This window comes from Siniperca chuatsi, linkage group LG8 (genome assembly GCF_020085105.1).
Source record: "Siniperca chuatsi isolate FFG_IHB_CAS linkage group LG8, ASM2008510v1, whole genome shotgun sequence".
Taxonomy (NCBI): Eukaryota; Metazoa; Chordata; class Actinopteri; order Centrarchiformes; family Sinipercidae; genus Siniperca; species Siniperca chuatsi.
Genome location: NC_058049.1, coordinates 6,903,707 through 6,926,744, shown reverse-complemented (window position 1 = coordinate 6,926,744; position 23,038 = coordinate 6,903,707). Strand labels below are relative to the sequence as shown.

Here is a 23,038-nt window from a genome sequence, read left to right as displayed (position 1 = left end):
AAATAATTGTATTTCTATCAACATTGTAGTTTAAATCTTCATATATGTATTGGCACATTTTTAAGGTGTCTGCTGTTTGGTGCTGAGCAGGTAGCGTACTGCTTTTTTGTTGAAAACAGCTGCCTGCTGCATCTGGACACAATGCTAATGAGAGCGGTGAGAATGAACCAAGAGCTGATTTGACTTACAGAGAGGGGTGATAATTCTCTGTGGTTACCTAACTATGAATGACCTCTTTCACATTACAAGTAATCATTTTATCCATTGCTACAATAAAATATTGATTGATGCAGCTGTAAATCTTCAAGCATTCTTTACTTTTCTTGTAATGCAAAACTGTGGATAAGAGAATCTGTACAAATGCACTAGGGTAGACTTTAGAGGCTAGAATGCTGGCATCTACTGTAGACTCAGAAGGTAGATATTGTGTGAGGGTGAAAAAAGATAAGATGTTCCAATGAACACTGGGAATGAGATTTCAAGCATGGATCACCCTGCCTGTCAGACCAAAACCACTGCCTGCCAGCAAGTCTTTTATGTGAACACATAGTGACAAAGGATAAACTGGCAACATCATCTGGACTTCTGCTGCTGATTACTTTGAATGTTTAAAATGTATAGCACAGGAGAGAAATCTCTGAGGTAATCATGGCAGGATTGTTTTATTTTATTGAAAAATAAAACATGAAAGCTGTCTCAGGCTTACGGTAATCGAGGAGATTGTTTGCAATGCTCTTAAATGCATCAGCCCTCTGACCCCATCAAAACACACATGGGAAGAAGTGCTTTTATATGTATATATAGCACTGGCCCTGGATTGTTGACGCCTACAATAAGCACTTGAATGCAAATCAGCACAGCATTTGATGAGCAGCATCGGTCAGGTCAGTTGTTTCTTTTAGAGCTTGAATTTCCCTCTTCTTCTGAGCCCCAGATAGATGCCTCCCCCCCCCCCTCTCTCTCCTTCTCTCACTCCCACCCCTCTCTGCGCGCTGCACCTGTACTGCTGCTGCTCGTGCGTCAGATGATGGGAACTGAGTCTTCAGACCTGTCTCTGTGGAACTGGCTGCAGACCGAGTCGACCTTGCGAAGCGACTACAGGTTCTCTTCCTGCAGCAGCTCCTCCCGCGTGGATCTGCACGGTCCGGCGTTTATCACACAACAACCGCACGCGAACAAACTTTTTGTGTTATTTTTACGCACAGGTTCCCAATTTGGTAAACAGTCGAGAATATCACTGTTCCCTCTTCACCCGCGCGATTTTCACAAAATAACTTCCAAGAGGTACCATGCAAGTTTATGTGGCTGTGATATTCGCTTATGGTGTGTCGGGTAAGTTCAGCAACTTCTCTTTTTCACGAATTTACGTGAAGTCGTTGAAGTTCAATGCTTGCCTTTTAAAAGCCATCGGTCAATCAAATCTGCTGTGATTGCATAAAATGTACAAGACGGTCGGTTTTTAAAGAAGTAGCCTTGAGTTTATCCGAGTCACTATCTGAAATCTGCACCGATTACTAAAAGAAACTGTTAATTGCAGAATGACTTTACGAGAGACATTTAAGAGGGTTTTTGTCGAAGGGGATCTCTAAACAGTGGTTTTGCTGTATATTCCTTGTATTAGTTTTAAAACACCAGGGAGCTTTATTAACGTTTTGGAGGCAGTATACCACCCACTGTGAAATAACGGCCTGAATATTGTTAAATCATCTGGAAGTGGAAGAGATTGCAATCAGTGGGAGGCTGTGATGTTATGAGATATCCTCAGTTATATACTCTGTGATTTAAACACAGACAGCATTCCTGTTTCACACTAATGTGTAGCAATAGGGCTGAAGATCTTAGTGTGTTTATCCCCTGTATTTGTATTTTGTGTGAGATTGCTCAGTAGTGCTGGGGATCTCCTTATGTCATATGTATTAGGTTTCTTGCCTTCTTGAAGCTTTTTTAAGAACCATTGCATTGCATGAGTAGTGTAATGCTGGACCCATCACTACTGTAACAGTAAATGTGTGACCCGGTGACAGTCACTGGCCAGTATTTCTGTGCTCCTGTATTAAGGGCAAGTGTGGGGTTACAGGTCTTTGTGAAGCCTGGAGGACTGAAGATATCCACGCACTGAATTCAAACTGCCAATGTTGTACTGACTAAAAAAAGCAATTCTTTGCTGGGGCAGACTGCCTTACCAAGACCCTGTGAGGTCAAAATATTGCTTTCAGTCCATAGAGCATAGGAGCTTTCACATTTCTGAAACACACCAATGTGCACAAAAATTGACATACTTTAGTTTCAAATAGTTAGTTTCAAATCCTAAACAGAACCGCTGCAAAGATGAAGGGTCAATAGAATAGAAAATGTTTGGAGCACTGGAATCTGATGTTTACTATAGACATCTTAATTGATAATTGCATTCTTTAGTTTGGCTGTAGACCAGTTTAGCTTAGTGCAATATTGTTTTTTTTAAAGAGTTTGATTATAAATGGGGCAGCCCTAGTAAACACATTCGTACTGCTTACAGTATGCAGTCACGATACTGTAAGGCACAGGACAGGAATATGTTGCATAACCCTGTTTTGCTTTGCTTGCATTCTAGCTAGAACCATGCATCCAAGATCTGTGGGGGGGAGACAGTTCAAAACCATAACTGGCATAAACCTTGTGAAAAATGTATCTCCTGCAGTAGGAAGTAACTAATAAACATTTTTTATGGTGTCACAGTCAACAGTTGATAGGCTACTGTTCAGAAGCCCAGAGAGTGATGCCCTAAAGATCTCTTGGACCCTGATTCACAGTCTGCCATCAGGCATTGTTGAGCCATCGCTGAGTGTCCGTGGCTAACCATCGCCCGTGGTTTTTGTGATGCGCCTGGCACTGCTGGCTGTAGGTGGCCCTTATCAGCTTCTGTTTGGCTGACTTAGCATCGAATCAGCGGTGGAGGCAGTCAGTGAGAGAGAGCTATCTGAGTGGCTGTCCAGCCTAGCAAATCATTGTTTCCACTTATTTAGTGTGCTTTCTCAATTTTCCTTTTCTCTCCACAAGCAAAAGACCAGGGGCTGACAATCTAAGCAAACTCGACAGTGGCAGTTTGAGCTTTTTATCAGACATATTCTTATTTCATATTCCAAGAAAGACAGATAACTAGTGGTGTAAAAATGTTGAATACTTATGGCAGATCTTCTGCGCAATGAAGACTGAATATTTCTCAGTCTTAACCTACCTTGCAATCATAAGAATATTACGATACTATAATTTGCACATAAATGTCTACAGTACATGTGCTGTGCTCTGCACACTAACACAGTATCATTGAAGAAAAGAAATATAGACACAACTTAAGATGTGATATGAATATGATGCACATTTATATTTAGCAATATGTATTGCACTTGTAGTACATTTTTAATTTGTGATATTTTCTTTAACATCACTGTAAAGCAAGAACAGTCAAATGCCCACTGCTGCACAATGATCCAAGACATCCTTTTTTGATTTCTAGTTTTATAGCTTTATGGTCTCTTCTGCCCCCCTTAACTCTGACAATGCACAGAAGCTGGTTGAGAGTTGATGCCTTTGTGGCAGTGTAAGACCACCTTCCTGCTGAAAAGGTTCAAGTTTGACTGACAAGCTTTATTAGGGACGTGCAACATTGGGGACTCATTGCTCCAAAGCCATGGAAATTATTCATAACACACATACAGTCTTAACTAAAAAGAAAAATAACCAGTAATGTCATCTGGTTACTTTTTGCATGGTGTACCCTCCTGTTGGACTTAAGAAATATTTGTATCATAGCTGTTACTTTTCTTCACTAATCGTAAAAATATCAACTGCTTCCTCATGCTTTCATATTATGTAATCTCAGAACTATCATCTGCTGCGATGGAGTTCCCTAGATTTAAATAATTTGGTTTGGTGATGTAGTGGAGGATGTCTGGTTCTAAAAAGAATTTCATATTTGCCAAGTATTTACCAAGTATTTACAAGTTTATACTCCAGGGAAAGCCAATAATGAATGAAGATCTCTTGTGCTGTAATTGAACACCATATTACTTTAGAATTGTGCACTGCACATATGAACAAATAGTCTGAGTTTAACAGCAAAATAAAAACATGCTATCAGAATACACTTAGATGTATTATTTCATCAGTAACTTGAGTTTTGTGACACATTTTAAAAGGTGTAACACATTTCACTTATCTTAGCTCTTCTATAGTTACTTTTTCTGCTTCAGTTAATGATTTTCTATATTTCCCAGAATGTCTTTCAAAAAGAGTGGAGGTAAAATTATAACATTTAGCTTTATTTTATAAATGACCAAAGTCGCAAACCTTGAGTGATGTGCAAAATAAAAAAAGTAAAAGCATATTTGTGAATAATCTTTGAAAGAGAGAGAACTATTTTTTTACTATTTGAAAATTTGTGTTACGTGACCTCAAAGTCTTACAGAAAATGAGAACAGAAAATTCAGTTTGTTCTTAAGCAGGAAAAATATTTTCTTAAGCATCAAAACTAGTATAAAATATAAATATATTATTGACGTGCTTTTATCGCTTTGGTTTACAAGGTACTGTAGGTAGAAAACTTTCCCCAAATATCCAAATATAATGTCGTACTCGGCCCACTCCAGTTTTTAAATATAGGTGGAGACATTAATATCCACAGTTTTCACTTTTGCTGCCCGTCAAAGAGGACCAGCGGTCATGTTCTTCATGAAAAATGTAACATATGTCTTTGGACACGTAGGTAGATTGAAAAAGCAGAAAGTAACTTCTTTCTTCTTTCTTCACTTTTTGATCTATTGCGCTTCGAGGCATGGCTCATCACGCTGAGTGTTAATTATGTAATACCTCAACAGTACTTTTCATTAGGTGTCTCCTGAGACATTGGTCAAAATTACCTGAGGTGACTACTACGTGCTATTCACCACATGGTAACATGATGAATCAACTAAAATTACTGTATGCCAACATGCCGTGTGGCCGCACTACATTATGGATTATTACAGCTGCTGGAGGTGCATCTTCCTCTTCTATGATGGATTTCTCCTTATATCACTGTTTATGTAAAATGTGGGTCAAGCAAATAGTCCTTGGTTCTTGATACTGAGAGACTGCCTCCAAAATTCACTGTTAAATAAAATGTCATTGTTCATTCAAGTTTTATTGTTCACCCCCTGGTGGCCTAGTGGTTTAAGTTGCCGACCATGAATTGCAGTCTTGCCTCATTTCCTGTCATCTCTAACGAACATTTATATTTATTTTGCAGAGAGTCAAATTAAAAATTATTAAACCAGAAAACACTCTTGCTTTACAATTTCATCTGGTGTTTTTAAGATTTGTACCTTCTAATTAGAGACTGATACTCGTAAAATAATATGATGCGGTATATTTAAATTACCAATGTAATGTTATCAACTTAGAAAATATGTCATTAATCAGCTCTGTGTATTGAAGCAACCCAAGCTCTTTGTGACTGCTTCTTGATACCGTTTCTTTATGTTTTTAAAGTAAAGCCAAATACATGTATGTGAAGTGATATGTTTAGTTTATTTCCCACAAACTAATCATAATATTTATTCATACTGAACATATCACAACTATGGTCTTAATCTGAGAGGTCATTTTTGGGACATAATGACATGACAACTCAATGATTTAACATGAAGCTTGACTATCAAGTGCCTCGTAGATGATGAGTAGAATCATAAATTATTTTTCTCTTCTTTATTCAGTGCCAGTGCAGGGTTGACAGCATAGGTCTAATGTGTGATCTGCAGCTGGCTGTCATTGGCCTGTCTGCTGTATTTTGAACCAGAGGCATGATAAGGCAGACTCACTATGGCACATGAATAAGGAATTTTAATAATCAAGGCAGGATGAGATGAGGGAATGAATAATTTTATCTCCCAGCTTGCATGGCATACAGTATGAAGTCTGTTTTTACATTTACCACATTAATCAGTCTGTACTGTTTGTTCTGTGTCTCTACATAATTTAGACTCTGAAGTAAAATACAACAGTTTGTACTAAAAACAGCTCCCAGAAGTGCTGATAGAGCCCAGTGACATGGGTTTGGACAAATGCATACAAAGGTTTCCTTAATGAGATGCACAGAATCCACATGTTTACTGAAATCTTTGACAAGGGCTCTCAATATGTCTCTGATAAAGACAAGTGGCATGCATTTTGCATTCATAATCGTATTCATGGATTTTCTACTTTGTTTATAGCACTCAATATCACAGAGGATAAGGCATCATGCCCCCTTGGATATTTCCCCTGTGGCAACCTGACAGTGTGCCTCCCTCAGCTCCTGCACTGCAACGGCATCGATGACTGTGGAAATCAAGCAGATGAGGAGAACTGTGGTAAGTCATTGTTTTTACTTGAACAAATGTTAATATGACCATGTGCTGTATAACCTCATGCATACATCTGCGATATACCACCTCTGTGGGGCACTTAAATAATAGTTGACACGTACACTGAAAATCAAAGTTTCCAAATGGGCTGTTGGACTAATTTTAAAAAGTAACGTTACACAAAGCCATCAATTTAAAAAAAAAAAAAAAAGGAAAAAAAAAGTAAATTACTGTATATGTACAGCAACTTTATTATACTATTGTTTGATTCTGGTCCCTGTCTGTAGTGGTCAATGCAATGGTACCCTTTTCCAGAATAAATTAAGTGATGCCAACCTGTAGACCAACAAAAAGAAGTGATGTTTCCTTACTTTATGCCCCCGAAGTACAAAGAAATTAGCCTACTACTAGTAGTAGTAGTGCTGTAGTGGTAAGCTCTGTCCATCGCCTCTGCTGAAGCCTCACTATGCTCCTTTGGTGAAGATGGCAGACTTGTGGAGACAGAAGTCACTGTCACTACTTTCAATGTTGGCCAGTAGTAAGATGCATTAGGTTGCACTAGTAAAACATAAGACTGTTGCTGTTAGACAGCCAATGAAGACATTTAAAGGTGAGGTCAGCAATTCTAATCCAATACACTTTTAGTCAAATTCAGCGAATATCTCCTCACGGTCTGTTAGCTGTTCGTTCTGTGTGTGCACTGAAAAAAAATGTTTGTACACAGCCCTGGCTCTGTAAATGGGAAATAAACAAAGTGGCTTGGACCGAGCCACACAACACTATTCCAGCCAATCAGCAACAGGGGGCTTTCATGCTCGTGTTGTAGGTCGCCAGAACTCCCTAAAAACTTGGTATTTCACCCGGATGGGCGGGTTTTGCAGGACGTAGCAGTGCACGCTTTGGCAAGCTTCGTGACCGTCTCAGCCTGTGCTCTGAGTGCACGTTGATGCATGTCAAGTATGAAGGCATACAGAATATACTATTCATGTTTTCCTAGAATTTGTAAATTTGGTCTCACACCTTTTGCACATGGAAATTGATAGTCTGCCTTGTAAGCCTGTTTGAGCTCGGTATTTAAGATACTACATGGATATACAGACCCCCCTATCTGAGGAGATTTTTGTTGTTGGACATAATTTAGTCCTTCTAAATGTCAATATATTTTAGCACTATTTAGTTGTAACATTGCATATTTTCCAGTATAACGTTATGACGGTGAATTTCAGAATTTATCAACTGCTAATGTACATTCAGCTATCGCACAAGGCACACTTTATATTGCATGCTCATTGTTTTTGAATGTGTTGATTTGCTTCTAGTGTACCTTTGAGTTCGGCACAGGTCCAGTTTCTCAAACCCATAACTGCATATAGTATAATAATAGTAATAGATAGATAAAACCATCGTGCACAATGGCCTGGAGAAATAGAAAAAAAAACAGATTGCGTAATCCATGTTTTAAATGGATTATGTTCACTTGTGATTCTGCCATGTCAGTACAACTCATTGATTGAGGCTTGCAGTCCAATTCCAAAACCCTGTGTATTTTATGCACAGTGTAGATACCTTCATTAATTATTTAACTCATCTGCCACGGCACCAGGATTTAACAGCAACTGACCTTCTGTACTTTTCTACATGCTGAGCTGTTAAAAGATTATACAATTTGGTAAAGATTAATATAAAAGTCTGTAAAACTGTACATTTTAATTTCTATTTCTGTTTTCTTTTTGTCTCTCCCATTAATTTCACCCTTCTAATAAAGTTTTACCCATACCCAAAATAAAACCTGTTTTACCTGTTACAGTTATTGTTCTTGAGTCTAGTGTAACTCTCAAGACTTGTTCAATATAGATACAGATTAATTTATGAAGGGTGTCCAAAAATATATCATTAAGTAATTACACGTACAGTTGACACTAGATCTGCATGATTCAAAGGGACATGACAGAGTTATTGTTAACAAAATAAAAAATATAATTTCAATCCAAAGAATTATAATAATTAAAATATTATAGGTAACACTTAAAAATGATAACCTTTTAATGTTGAAGTCTCCTCCACTCTGCTTACCCGCAGCTCCAGTTTGTGAAAATAGGCTTATGCATGAGTGATTTCCTGAATTTATCTTGAGGTGACATTCATCAATCATGACTCCTGTGCTGAAACAGGTGCAGTTTATAAAACAGCTGTCAAATTATAATAAATGACAGTTATGAATTCCTCTGACTTCCGTTCATTCCCCAGGCTCAATTTAGTCATCCCGCAGGAAGGATTGTGAGCTAATGTCAGCTTTGTGCCCAGTAAGTGCTGGTGTTTATGTAGTCAGTAAAGTTAGAACCATTTCACTGCCGTTTATATTAACAGAAAAAAATGCGTTTTCCTGTCTCCAGACATATTTAGCAGTATGCCATCACAAATATAAATACAATTGCTGACTCACACAGTGTTAGATTACAGAAACACTTTCTCAGTAGTCAACGGTCCAAAGTGGATTTACCTGTTGATAAGTATGTACGGTATAATAATACAATGTAATAATACAAGTAGTAAGTAATAGTGCATGAACTGTCAAGTAAAGTGTAGCCTATTAAGATTATAATGTGATGGTGGATATTGCACAGCAGTAATAAAAGTATGAATAAATAGGGAATTTTAAACTGAAGGGTATATTGCAGAGCGGTATTAACACAGAATATTGCGCAATTATTTCAAGTATTTCAGTGATGTTAATGATCCAATGTCCAGTTTAATGACTTAGGGTCATATAGACTAACACTTAGAGGGAGGAGTTTGATGGCCACAGGCAGGAATGACTTCCTGTGGCGTTCTGTGGTGCATTTTGGGGGGATGAGTCTTCTGCTGAAGGTACTCCTTTGTTTGACCAGCACGTCATGGAGTGGGTGGGAGACACTGTTCAAGATGGCATGTAGTTTGGCCAACATCCTCCTCTCTGACACCACCGACAGAGAGTCCAGCTCCACCCCCACAATGTCACTGGCCTTACGGATCAGTTTGTTGAGTCTGTTAGCCTCCGCTACCCTCAACCTGCTGCCCCAGCATGCAACAGCATACAGGATAGCACTGGCCACCACAGACTCATAAAACATCAGCATTGTCCGGCAGATGTTGATGGACCTCAGCCTCCTCAGACAATAGAGACGGCTTTGGCCCTTCCTGTAAAGAGCTTGAGTGTTCTTAGCCCAGTCCAGTTTATTGTCCATGTGTACTCCCAGGCCCTTCGTAGGTCTACAACCAGCTCCTTAGACTTTGTTGCATTGAGCTGCAGATGGTTCTGCTCACACCATGAGACAAAGTCCCCCACCACAGCCCTGTACTCAGTCCTGTACTTAGTACTCAGGTGTGCCTACCTGTAATAGACTGGGAACTCAGTGTTAACTCTCCAAATTAAAATCCTTACTGTCTTGTGAAAAAAGCTGCCCAGCAACAGAATTACACTGAATGGCAGTGTACAAAAAAGTAGGGGAAAAAATAATGAATCAGTGGATAGTGGAAGCAAGTCAGGGTGCTGCAGCTGGCTATAGCAAAACAGAGAACACTGGCAAGAATTGTGGATGTAACAGAAAAAAACAATGACTAAAACATGGGAATAAGGCTGAAAACTGTCAATGTCCACATATTTAACAAAGTATTACGCAAGTGATGACTGAACTCGTGTTGACCTCTACTGTCGACCTAGACATTGCAACAAGATCCTCAATATCTGCCCACCTCTCACACACCTCCTGAACTTTAAAACTGCACTAATTAATATTTTTATATTTACAATGGGGAAAAATACTTATGTGAATGTGAAAGGGGTCACTCATAGTGAACCCACAGATAATTATCACCTGACTCTTCAGTTTCCCTCAGCTTTACAGAGCGGTTTAGCATCTTTCAGCTCATTGTTTTGCTTCAGGGTCTGCAACTTCAGTGTTTTGATTTACTCTTATGGCTCTCATCAGCATCGTTTCCAGCAGCAGGCAGCTGTTTTTAGGAGGAAAACAAAATTCCAAAAACACTGTACACCATCTGTCCAGCACCAAATGGGGGACAATGTTAGCAACTAGCTTATGAACTAGTAGAGCATTTAGCAGCTAAAGAGCCAAATATTTTTCTCAGGAGTTGGTGGGGAACAAAACAGAGCTAAAAGTGAATACGACTTAAATATGACGTAAAATGAATGCTAATGCTGTATAATAACACTGTTTTGGTATTTCCATATTGGTTTGAGAATGAGGCTTTTAAGCTGTCCTTTTCATTCATTCATTATCAAATTTAAATGTGAAGTGCTTACTTATCAAGACTGAGGTTGTCACAATACCATAATTTTAAACTTCGATACAATACTAGTATAAAAAAACAGTACTTGATACCCCTTTTTAATACCACAACAAAAACAAAAAAAGGCCTAGACAAACAAAATAGTTTAATTTTTTTTCTTTTGTTTTTATTAACTACCTGTACACAGTGCTGGTACAGAAAAAGCTACTGAACACATACTAAATTATTTCTTTTTTCCTCTAATATTGCTTCACTTGTAAACACAGTACAGTGGTCTACATGAGTTTCCCCTGTATAAATACCTACAGTAGATGCCATTTGGCACGCCCCCAGTTTGGAGAAGCAGACAGGAGTACCAGCACAGAAGCTAAGCAATAGACCTGGGCAGCAACAAAACGTATTTTAGCCACCTAAAAAAGTCCAAATCTGTTTAAGTGTACATTATATTTAGAATATTTTTGCCGCTTTACCTTGCTGTAAGACAGCCCTTTCCCATGGGAAACTGAAGCTGTTAGATCCATATATGTTCTCTCCAAAGCCACTAGACCCCACTGACAAAAACAGTTATTATACTGTTAAAGGAGTCTGGTGGTGGCTTAGAAGAGAGCGATATAAGGCTTCAGTTTCCCATCAGAAAGGCTGTCTGACGGCAAGATAAAGCGGTGAAAATATTCTAAATATAGCGTACACTTAAACTGATATTGATTTTCTTTTAGGTGAGCCTTTTTTCAGGTGGCTAAAATACGCTTTGTTGCTGCCCAGGTCCACCGCAGTGCATTGTTTAGCTTTCATGCTGGTACTCCTGTCTGCTTTCCCAAACTGGGGGCATGCTGAATGCTTTTTTATAGCTTACTTTTGACACTATCAAAAGTATAAGTAACGTTTTACTGGACCTTAGTCTAATAAAGCACAGTTATTAGCTCCCACAGTGGTTAAAGCTAACCAAGTTAACATTGTTACGGCATGGTACCAATACAAAATGGAACGTGCTAAACACAAAGAAAAACGCACAGCAACTCGGACGCAGCGGCCCGTCACTTTACAAAATAAGCAAAGCACAATTCACAACAATGAAACTTAAATAACACACAGCTCTCTGCCCAGACGCAAGCCTCTTACTTGAAATTGCTCTTGACTAGCAGTTGATGCATCATTTTGTTTTGGAGCTGTCCGGCGGAGTTTCTCTCAGGCTCAGACGCTGACAAAGCCGGGCCCAATGGCAAAACTGTTCCTTTTGGGGCAGCAAAGGAAAACAGTGGTTGACGTAGGTAGGGAGAGGGGCTCAGTGGTGATCTTGCTCTCCATGAAGGGAACGGTCAGTCCGTGTCTCCTCCTTCAGAAGGTACAGGATCGTTATGGGGAGTAAATGATCAGGATCCAAAGGTGTTCAGCAAACACAAAATAGTCTGTTTCTTGTCCAGCGAGTCAAGACTCTTCCTAGGGAAAATAAAGTTCACGTGAAAAGCTTCTTCTTGTGGTAATGGGAGTTACCGTGGAGAAAGATGTGATGCAGCTTCTGTCGTAAAAAGAGTTTACTGTGGAAAAGACAACGGGCACCTTGTTGCGCATCCCGTCCAATGGGAATCCAGTGTTTGGATTCAACTGAGATCTTGCTTTGGCTTCAAGCGAGATTTCGTCTCAATATTACATCTAGGTATGTATTAACGGCTGTGTCGGCTTGGCGCCTTTCTACTGTCTATTCTTTGTTTCTCAGTCAAGTCTCCAGGTAGGCCTGTCTTTTGTCCCTCACACATGGTGAGGCTAGGCGAGGCCCAACGACAACCTTAATTAAGAGTGCAATTAGTTTTTTGAATATTAATCTGGCAAATTTCAATAAACATTTCTTGAAATTAGTTATTGGAGATGAGCAGTTGCACCTTTAGCAACAAAGTAAACTTTTAAATGCTTTCTGCATTTGCAAAGAGGCTTTTTACATCGGCCTCTAACTCCAGACCTTTTGGATAATACCCTTGTCAGGAGGAACACATTGCTCACCTTTAGAGTTTGAGGGACACTGATAAAATCATCTTGGGGCAGTTAGACTGACAATCTCTTTTCAAGCATCCCTGAGCAACAAAGCCCCTAATTCCCTCTGGATAAGTGTTAAGGTTAAATGCATCAATCTCTTTCAAAGGAATAGTGCAAAATACCTAATTCCTCAAATTCTTAAAGCCACAGAACCAAACTAAACATAAAATAAGTTAATTATTTTCTCCAGCAAACAGAGCCATCAAGCTACATTTTGATGTCTGATTGAGCCAGCAGATTTTAGAAACAGGGAGAGCCTTATTCTGTCATTATGGGCTTTTCACAGAAGAGTTTAATGGTTTCTTGATTCCATAATTTTGGAGGTGTTTTCAAGGATTTAATCAGTGCAAATTTCTCAAATGGCCTCCCTCAGTCATAAACTCCTGCTGAAAATAGCAGCCCAGAAGCTAGTGGAACAGCAGTCAAACACCATTCAAGAACTGGAGTGATACTCCTTCCAGGCTAGCTGCTGTTCCACTAGCTTGTGTAACTCATTGTAAATTGCAAAATTTCATTGAGGGTTTCTTTTAGAGCTTCAGCTAATAATTATAAATCTACAAATGTCTGAAAAATGCCTGTCACAATTTCCTAAAGCACAAAATCATGTGTTCAAACTGCTTTTTTGTCTGACCAACTGTCCAAAACCCAAATATATTCAGTTTACTATAATGTCAGATGAAGAAAAGCAGCACAGAGAAGCTGGAACCAGCATATGTTTGTCGCCTTTGCTTGAAAAACACGGCCATTCGAAACATATTCCTTGCGATCAAAGAGTGAGCTAATTCATGCACTACGAACACAGGGAAGGGGAAGGTCACTCTGCCCTGTGTGCGCCGCAGTGTATACACATTTAGGAGTGCCATTACATGGGAGAGGCAGAGAGCGTCTTCATAAAATGAGCACTTAGCAATACAACCTGAATGATTATTGAACTTGATTGTCTATATATGTCTATATCAAGAAAAATATTTTCCACAGGATCTTTTCCTCTTCCACAATTTCCACCTACGCACTTTTCTAACGTCAATGGTGGAAAGTAACTAACTACATTTACTCAAGTACTTAGGCTTAAGTACAATTTTGAGGTACTTGTACTTTACTTGAGTATCTCCATGTTATTCCACTTTATACTTCTACTTTTCAGAGGGAAAATTTGTACTTTTTACTCTACTACATTTATTTGACAGCTTTAGTTACTGTACTTTAAAGATCAAGATTATACACAAAAAAACATCTGATCAACTTCGAAAGCATGATGCATATTGAGACTGAACTACCCAATAGTATAAACTTTATATTTATTTATTATTATAAAATTATTTCCTGCTCAACCAGCTAAAACTTTAAAATGCTGCTTACACAGTAATGCATTATTAGTAGTATTAATCTAATAATGTAACAATCTTACAGTGGGCATTCTGCTGCCTAATGCACACTTTTGCTTTTGATACTTTAGTTACTAATACATTTTTACATCTACTTAAGTAAAATTATGAATGCAGGACTATATGTTGTAATGGAGTATTTTTATAGTGTGGTATTGCTACTTTTACTGAAGTAAAAGATCTTAGTGCCTCCTCCACCACTTTCTAACGTCATCTCTCCCACTTTTTAGCTGTAATTTCACTGTCTTAAGCATCATGGTGCAGTAACCTGCCATATGGCCTCAGTTTGTCAAACTGGTGGCATTTAACCTGTCCCATGATGTTTATCCCTATCTCGACAAATGGAGTGAACCACACGTTATACTGTTGAGTAAGGTAATACTCCATGGCTGGATATTTAGTAATTTGCATTAAGTCATAAGTTCATTATTTGTCATTTGCATTTTTGCAAATGTCAGTGTGATTTTGTATTCTTACCTCTGGACCTGGAAATTCTAGCTTCACTTTGACTCTCTATTTTGAGATGTGGATGGTGATTCAGAGGTCTGCAACCAAGGTAACAACGAGAAGTAGTGCTCAGTAAAATGTGTTTAATGTGTCAGAGAACCTTCAGTGTGCACTTTGACTGACAGAGTAGGTGTAGTAGTTCTTGTGACTGAAATATCTGTATTTGAGAGATCGACTTGCCCCAGGATGCCTTCATATATACAAGAGGTAGTCCCAGTAACAGAATTCCTATACAAAGCAATACAATTCAATACAATAGCCCTGAAAAAATTACTAAAGGTAATGTTACACAAACATTTTTAATACACAATATTTTACCATCAATTCTTGAAATTGCACCCTGAGGACCCTGATACCTTGCCTCCCAATATGATTGCTTCATCAACCAGAAAGTTGACAGAAAGATACTGTATCAGCATCGCCAATTAGGCTGACAAGATATTGAGTCATGATGTTATCACTGCCGATGAGAGAGCAGCAATCTTAGTTTACTACCTACAACTTCGCAAAACAAGCTGTTAATTCACACCAAAAACAGTCCACTCCACTGTGTGGAGCATATTTAAAAGCATACCATTGTTAACGTCTGCTTTTTCAACAACAGTCCTCAGATTACCTTGACTCCTCCTGGATTCACTGTACTATTTGGCAGGCCTCCAACTGATAAATAACTGAAAGCCAAGTGACCTGGAAGTTTGAGCAGAAGCTGGAAGAGAGAGGTGAGGTTTTGAATATAATTGCAAAGAAAAAATGCTATATTATTTGTAGGTTTAAGCACTATAAACAGTTATGTTGCAGGAAGTGTTTAACAACTTTATCAAATCCCTTTATTTTTTTGAGTAACATCAGTGGAAAAATAAATGAAGCAGATTCTCATCAGCAAGGGTCCATGCTGATCTAACCTTTTGCTGTCCAGATTTTCATACGCACTTAAGAGGACTCTAACAGATCTCTCTAAACTTCACAAAGTCAAAGCAGCAGCGGGCTATAGTGGCATATATCACTTGAAGGGAAGGGAGTGTGTGTGAGTGGTGAGTATCTGTGAATGCATGTGTTTGAAGGGATGTAGGTGGTGATAAACAAAGTATCACAAAAGGAGATGAGTTTAATGAATTCAGAGGGATCACCAAATAAAACTTGTGCTTGGAAAACATCAGAGTCATCAATGTGGCTTGATTATTGCTAATGGCAATTTCTCTGTACAAGATACACAGCAATTCCTTGCCCTGCATTTTATTTACTTACTCATTACTAAGTTACTAATTGTAGCTTCTGTCCTAATAAAGTATAAAGATTTATGGCACACAACAAACAAGCAGAACATATTAAAAAAATATTTTTTTACTGTAGCAAAGTCCAGCTGTGCCTTGCGTTACTCATTTTGCTGAATGGTGTTGTGTATTTCTCCTGTAAAAAGCCATTTATCAACAGGAAACATCATGTCTGTCTGGCAGACATGATGCTGTTTCTTTTGAGTTTGATAAAGGAATCATTTTAAGCCTTCTAAAATATCAACATTTTTGTGTAGGGAACATTTCTCCTCTGTGACTTTATGTGAGCTTACAGTAACCAAAATTAATTCCCAAAACCCATTAATTCAGAACAACCTGGGCCAATTACACAGAATTTCACGTCTTGCCCAACGATACACTATTAGTACAAATGGCTGCTGCTGCAACAGGCTGTGGAAAAGAACTTCAAGGACAAAAAACTCTATCTACAGGTCTGACCTCATTGTGATAAATTCTTAGAAATCATAGTAATTATTTTGTGTCTTTTTCCCTGAAATTTGAATGATATAACAGTAATAAGGGACTGGTGGCCCAGAACCTTGGGGAAAACACTGAGCTTTAGTCTTGTTGGATGATTGTAATACTTGTAAAGTTTGAATTGAAGCTAATCCTGAAATCCCCCCCAGGGTCATGTGTTACCAAAAACTATTTGTGTGCAAATCTGTGTGGGTAGATTTCTAAACCAAGCAAACAGATTACTAAACCAAGCGAAGGGTTTATCCATGCAACAATCAGATGCAAGATGCATATATATGCGGACGGTAAGACTTCCAATATGGACTTATAACCTTTTTAAAATGAATCGGTGAGGAGGGGGGAATGATAAACTACAGGCCAGGGGATGTAGTTTGAGCTATAACCTGTGCTTTAACAATTGAAAAGAAATTGTACAGGGGCTAACATGCTGTGCCATGCTTGTTATCTACTAAATATATGGCGTAACATTAGTCTCGTCATAAATCTCGTCTTTTATTGTGAATGTCAAATACATAATCCAGAATTCCCACTTACATTTTACTAAACCCTGAGTACAAGGTTTATCAATCCATCCACACACTTATTACATACCTACATTTGGTTTTATCAATCTTTTTTTCTGTTCTTTTTTTTTGTTTTGGCTCACGGAATGGAAATGTCAGTCTGTCAGTTGGTCCACAACTTTGGTCCAGACTAAAATATCTCTGCAACTATTAAATGGATAAATCCTTATGACATTGCAGGTTCCCTGACTTTTCTGCTAGCGCCACCATGAGGTTGACATTTGTGGTTTTGAGTGAAATGTCGTGACTATTGGATGGACTATTGGATGGACTCCATAGATGGAAATTTGGTACAAATATTCATGTCCACCTCAGGATGAATTATTAAAACTTTGGTGATCCTCTGACTTTTCATCTAGCGCCATCATCAGGTCAAATTGAGGGTCAAATTTCCATTTGTCCAACACTGTGGATTATATACAAATACCTGCAAAACTAATGACATTTCTATCAGCCTCAGCTGTACATTGTGTTTAATGCTAATACGCAAATGTTATGCTCAAGGACTAAAATATTGATTCGTTTAAATAAGCCTGACTTAACCTAATGAAGGACTGTATCCTCACAGATGGCTTTCTCCTGTGTTCAGCCTTTTGTGTAGGAAAAATGAATAGCAAGAAATACAAGTCAAAATGTTATGCATTAAACATGCATAGATGGCTACCAGGCACAGCAAACTGCAAAATACTGCAACCATCCATCACTGACTTTTCACTTCTCATGAACACTTCCTGTCCTGCACATCCTCCCCACCATGTGTGGAACCGTAATATGTGACAGACTTTGGCTTACTCTTCCTCTCTGCCCCCCTGACCTCCACAGACTGACAATCTGTGCGCAGAGTGACAACCAATTGTTTGGCTTTCCGTCAGTGTGGCTTTCACTGCACTGATGTACGTGAGAGCCGCACTGACAGAAAGTATCTTGGTGCTGAACAGCTCCAGACTCTCGTGCACTGATGCACAGTTTCCATCTCCTTTTTTTCTTTTTTGCAGCTCCTACCAGATAGTGTTTCTCTCAGGAAGCTTGTTAGCATTTGTCACTGGTTACATTTTTGCTTCTTCCCATCCAAGGCTTCATCAAACCTAGCAGCACTCTTTTGTGTGTTGTTGGGGCAGTAGACTAATAATCTTTCACAGGATTGGCATTGGTCTCTTCCTTGGTGTATTGGGTGAAGGGATACCATAATTTAAAGGATAGCAGCTGCTCAGTCACTGTGATGTTGACATCACGTACTTGCAGGATTTTGCCAAAATTTTTTATCCCATACCATGAACATGAGTGCAAAGTTTTGTTGTTTGATGTGGGGGCCTAGAGCTTTTATTATTTACAAAGAGAGGATAAGTAATTAGTCTGAACCTCTTTCTTTCCATTATCGTGCAGGCAAAAACATTTCCCAATCCTCATCTCAGAAACTCTACAAATCAGCAATTATTCCTGCACGTTCCTGCTTGAAAATAGATCAGAATAGGGATTAAAGGTGGGGTATGTGATTCTAATCTAATACACGTCTTTTTGTCAAATTCCTGGGAATATCTTCTCACGGTCCGCTAGCTGTCCGTTCAATGTGTGCTCTGGAAAAAAAAATTTGGTATTTGTACACAGCCCTGGCTCTGTAAATGGGAAATAAACAAAGTGGCTCGGGCCGAGCCACACAACACTATTCAACCCATTCCAGCCATGATTTGTCAGGTAACTGACTTGACCCGCAGACATTCAGCTTACTTTCTAGTTTGCCAAGATATGCTGTTGTTGTGAAGTTTGCTATTGTAGCAGGAGAGTTGTGAGTATCGCTGTCTGGAGCTGGTGTGCTGTCTTGTCCTCTCTCCATGTTTGCTTCGCAACTGTAGCGACAGTTTGCTAACCCACAACCTAGCTAATGTTAGTTATATTACTTGCTGTGTTGTTGTTCGCTCTATATCATGGTATTTGTCATGGTATTGGATTTCTTCAGAATCGCATACCCCACCTTTTAAAGCCTTAATAAATATATATATATATATATATATATATATATAATATAATATAAATATAATATAATATAATATAATATAAAGCAAGTACCTGCAAAAAAGATATTAAAATATTAAAAAGTATATCCACTTGCATTGGCACAGTTAGTCCCAAAAGATAAGAAGCTGTCATGGGTATTCCTAGTTCCTCACCTCTTGAGGGTAGCAGCAGTAGGACAGAGAGGATGAACTGTCACAGAGATATCAACTGAAATGGATCAGCTAAAAACAAAATATTGTGTGACTGCAGGGTGAGGCATGAACCTTTACACACAAGCACATTACACATCTAACATTATGTTAAAAGGGTTAGCCTGGCTGTGAGCATGCTGCCCTGCATTCCAGATATATCCACAGCTTTTTATCCATAGCCTTTTTGATATTTTTATAATTGCACAATTTTCTCTGTTTCTGAGGAAGCACAATGTTCTTCAATACAACCCTGATCTTAAGACCACACAGCTCAAAATAACACTATATGACACACTTTCTCAAATGACTTGAAATAAAGAAAATACCTTGGAATCTCTGCCATATACATCATAATCTGTTCAATAAGCTATAGATCCTTTCCCACTTTTGTGCTTTTATATATCTTCAATAATACCAAAGCAAACACAAACCACAGAAGAATTATAGTATGTATTTTAGCAAAAAGCTAAATCATACCGCATTCCTGAAAATGTAGCGTGAACGGGGCTACAACTTTAATTTCATTGTGCAGCCCTGTGTTGATAAATGTACCTTGAACCATGGCTTGCTGAAGTGGTAATTAACATTTACATCAGAGCAGTGTAAGCTGTTTGGTGTAAAAGCTTTCCCCAAATAGCATACATCAAGACAGTGATTGGGAAAATGTGATTTGAAAAATGCAGAGCTTCTAAGATGATAGGCTTATTCTGAGCCTGTCAGCAGTATTGTAATTGGAACAATTCCTACACAAGTAACACAGTGTTTTGTCTAATGACATGAGAATAAGCATCACACTTTTAATGAAGACAGAAAAATACAGCTCTGGAACCGAAATTATGAAGCAGCTCAGAGTAGGAAATCGGACAAAGGACAAAATCATCCCGCCACTTAAGGATTTAGGTGAGCTATAGAGCTGTCACCAAGAGTGGGTTGTTCAAAAATTTCCCTCAAGATGTTTTTTGAGTTACTAAATTATATTCAGTCACTTTACTATACTATCATTGTTACTGGGCCCACTCTATAGTGTTCATTGCAATGGTAGTTATTTACTTCTCAGAATACTACAACTACTGTACTTCCATTACTACTACTACTACAACTCTAGTCTACCACTACTTTAAAGTATAAACTTGTTTACTGGTCTTGTTAGGTCAATTATATTACTATCCTAATTTTGATTAATGTGTTTTATTTCCAAAACCTTTGTTTTTTTGTTTCTCGTCTTTCACTGGTGCCTTTTCTAAAATATTCTTCTGTATATGATTTAATGTTAGCTGTGTATTTGTGTGGTTTATAATGAGATATCTGTTTCTGCAAGAAATATTGCACAAGCCCCCAACCAAAGTAATGAAAACATAGTAAATAGCCATGCTGGCCTTAAACAAATTGCTTTAGAAAAAGTTATTACTTTTTTAGAAAACATGAATTAATCATACAATCACTGAATGACAGCAAAATGTATGAGGCAGCCATGTGAGTTTACATGACATTTATATGTAATGTCTGTTTGAATGTGCTCAGAAATTTCACTGCATGGTCTCTATCAGTAGCTTTGAGAAATGTCTTTACTGATATCAGAAACTTAGATATTTTGCTCTCATTTTCACTAAACAATGCCATTAGAAGCTATGGTTGACAACATATATACCCTTAAATTCCATTTTGGTCCATGACTTGAAGGGTTTTCAACACTATATCACATACCCTGTTTGTCAGAGTTTGCTGGACATGAAAGCCAAAAGATTCAGACATCTGAAAGATGAAATGTTGTTTTACCCAGGGGATTGCTGAACAAAGAGTACTTCACATAGGCTCAAAGTGAGGAGGATAAAAAAATTGTTGCATTGTTGTTGTTTTTTTTATACGTTGTCACCAAAAGGCAACACAGTGTTTAGGAAAACACACTGATATATATATATATATATATATATATATATATATATATATATATATATATATATGCCACAAGAGACCATTCTGTAAAATCACTGATTATCGATGCAGGCTCTCCATCACTGAAAAAGTCACTTGAGAGGATATGAACAGAAACAAATTTCCATATCAGAAATGTATGCTCTAAGTTAAATACTACTTGACAATTACATTACAAACAGTATTGAAGCCACTGGTTAGTTGAAGGGCCCTGCTTAGTCTCAGTGGCATGTATTTGTTTCTTGTTGAGCTACAGAGTGGCATTCCCCCTGGAGTATAACATCACAAAGGCTAAAATATATATTTTTTACTTGTAGTCAATTCTGTTGTTGCTTTAATTAAGTGGGCTTTTGTTCTAACATTGTAAAAAAAAAAAAAAAAAAAAAAAAAAAAGAAAAGCCAGTGATGCAAACAAAAACAGCCTCTGAATTTAGTCCTTGATTTTCATAAAACACTCATTACCCCATGTTAATAAGAATGTGCAGTCTGTAATTGCACTTGATGGGACCCTTATACAGTCAGTCTCTAAATAATGACTATGGCTCAGTGTGATCTAATGTTGTTGTGTTATGAGATGTTATTGTAGTTCCAAATGAAAAGTGCACTGATTGATAAATAATAAAATGTTTAATTCCAAAATGAAACATCCTGAAAAAAATAAGATAAAATCCCACTCAGCCATTTCTGCCATGAAACACAGTGTAACAGTGGGTTTCTGTTACTGTTGTGAGTTTACCAAAGTTATGTTAGCAAATAAAAGTAATAAAAGTTGTGTTTACATTCAGTGTTTCTCACCAAAACACATTTAGTGTATCCTTGAGCTCTAATAAATGTGTCGAGTGGATTTTCTTTTTCATAAAACACTTGCAAAGCCAATATTTAATGTATTTTAAATCCAGCATTGTTTTCATCCATGTTTACTATCTTCCCTGCATTTGTTTGCGTATGTTTCTTGGCACATTACCGTTACCGTGTAATAGTGTGAAACCATTGGCAGGAATGCGTATCTCGTCACCCGTGCATGCATGTGCGTCCACCTCCAGAACGAGACAAATTGGTGGCTGCTAAATGTTCTCCCTTACATACGACATGTCTGGTCAGACACCCAATCATTCCAGTACCTGTCCATTATAGCCGCTGTGAAAGCTACTTTGTAAATTTAAAGTGTGTAATTTTACATTACTTTTATTTTTATTAGTAGTAGAAGGAGGAGATATATCAAGGTGCTATGGTATTTCTTTTGTACTTTGGCAAGTTAGCAATGAGAAGGGAAGAACGGTTATTTAATGGCATTCCCCCCTGATAAATTGAAGCAAGTATTTGTAGTGTTTTTCTATTATCTTCCACATAATAGGACATTTTGGAACAACTTCTAAAGTCTCTTTTCATTTAGATACCATCATCATCATTGCCAAGTTAATACCTTTTGGCTGTCCTATTGGTTTCGGTTTACCCTGTTAGCTGCAAAACCAGGGTAGTTTTGTGGAGGGCAATGCTCTCTTTTTCAGATGCAGTCACCCACATTTACACCTGAAAGCTGTATAGTGCAACCACAGTCTGATTTGTTGTCCACTGAGTAGTAAAATTTCTGTGTAGGATGTGCTCACACGTGACATGACATTCTTGAACAGGTGAGCCGAGGCAAGATATGGCACTTAATGACAGCTTGTCTTTAAGGCTGTCCACTTTACACACATTTTGGAAAACATTAGAAAAAAGCATAATTCCCCATTTTCAAACTTTTGCTTGTACTGCTCCAAACAAATGCTGTGTCGAATGAAATTTGTCACTCTTGAGTCAGTAGTTTCAGAGCTTTTTCTCACAAATGTGTTGCAAAGAAACATCCAGGGAGGGAGTCTTTCTGGAGCATTTAGTGGCATATCAGCCACTAAATGTGTAAACATGACCCCAACATGGATAATTTGAGGAACATTACTGGATGAAGGTTAATGTGTGAAAAGGGCTTTAGTGCAAAACCTGAGCTCTTTAAGTCAATCTTTGCAG

General features: G+C 38.1%; 1 protein-coding gene across 1 annotated transcript in view; it reads left to right on the top strand.

The window, feature by feature from the left end:
• Positions 1-993: 993 nt before the first annotated feature.
• rxfp1 (relaxin family peptide receptor 1) overlaps positions 994-23,038 on the top strand; it is a 68,422-nt gene continuing 46,377 nt past the window's right edge. The window contains 2 exon segments of the mRNA XM_044206175.1: positions 994-1,332; positions 6,228-6,365. Of these exon segments, the coding sequence (XP_044062110.1) occupies positions 1,290-1,332; positions 6,228-6,365 (181 nt within the window). The 5' untranslated portion in view covers positions 994-1,289.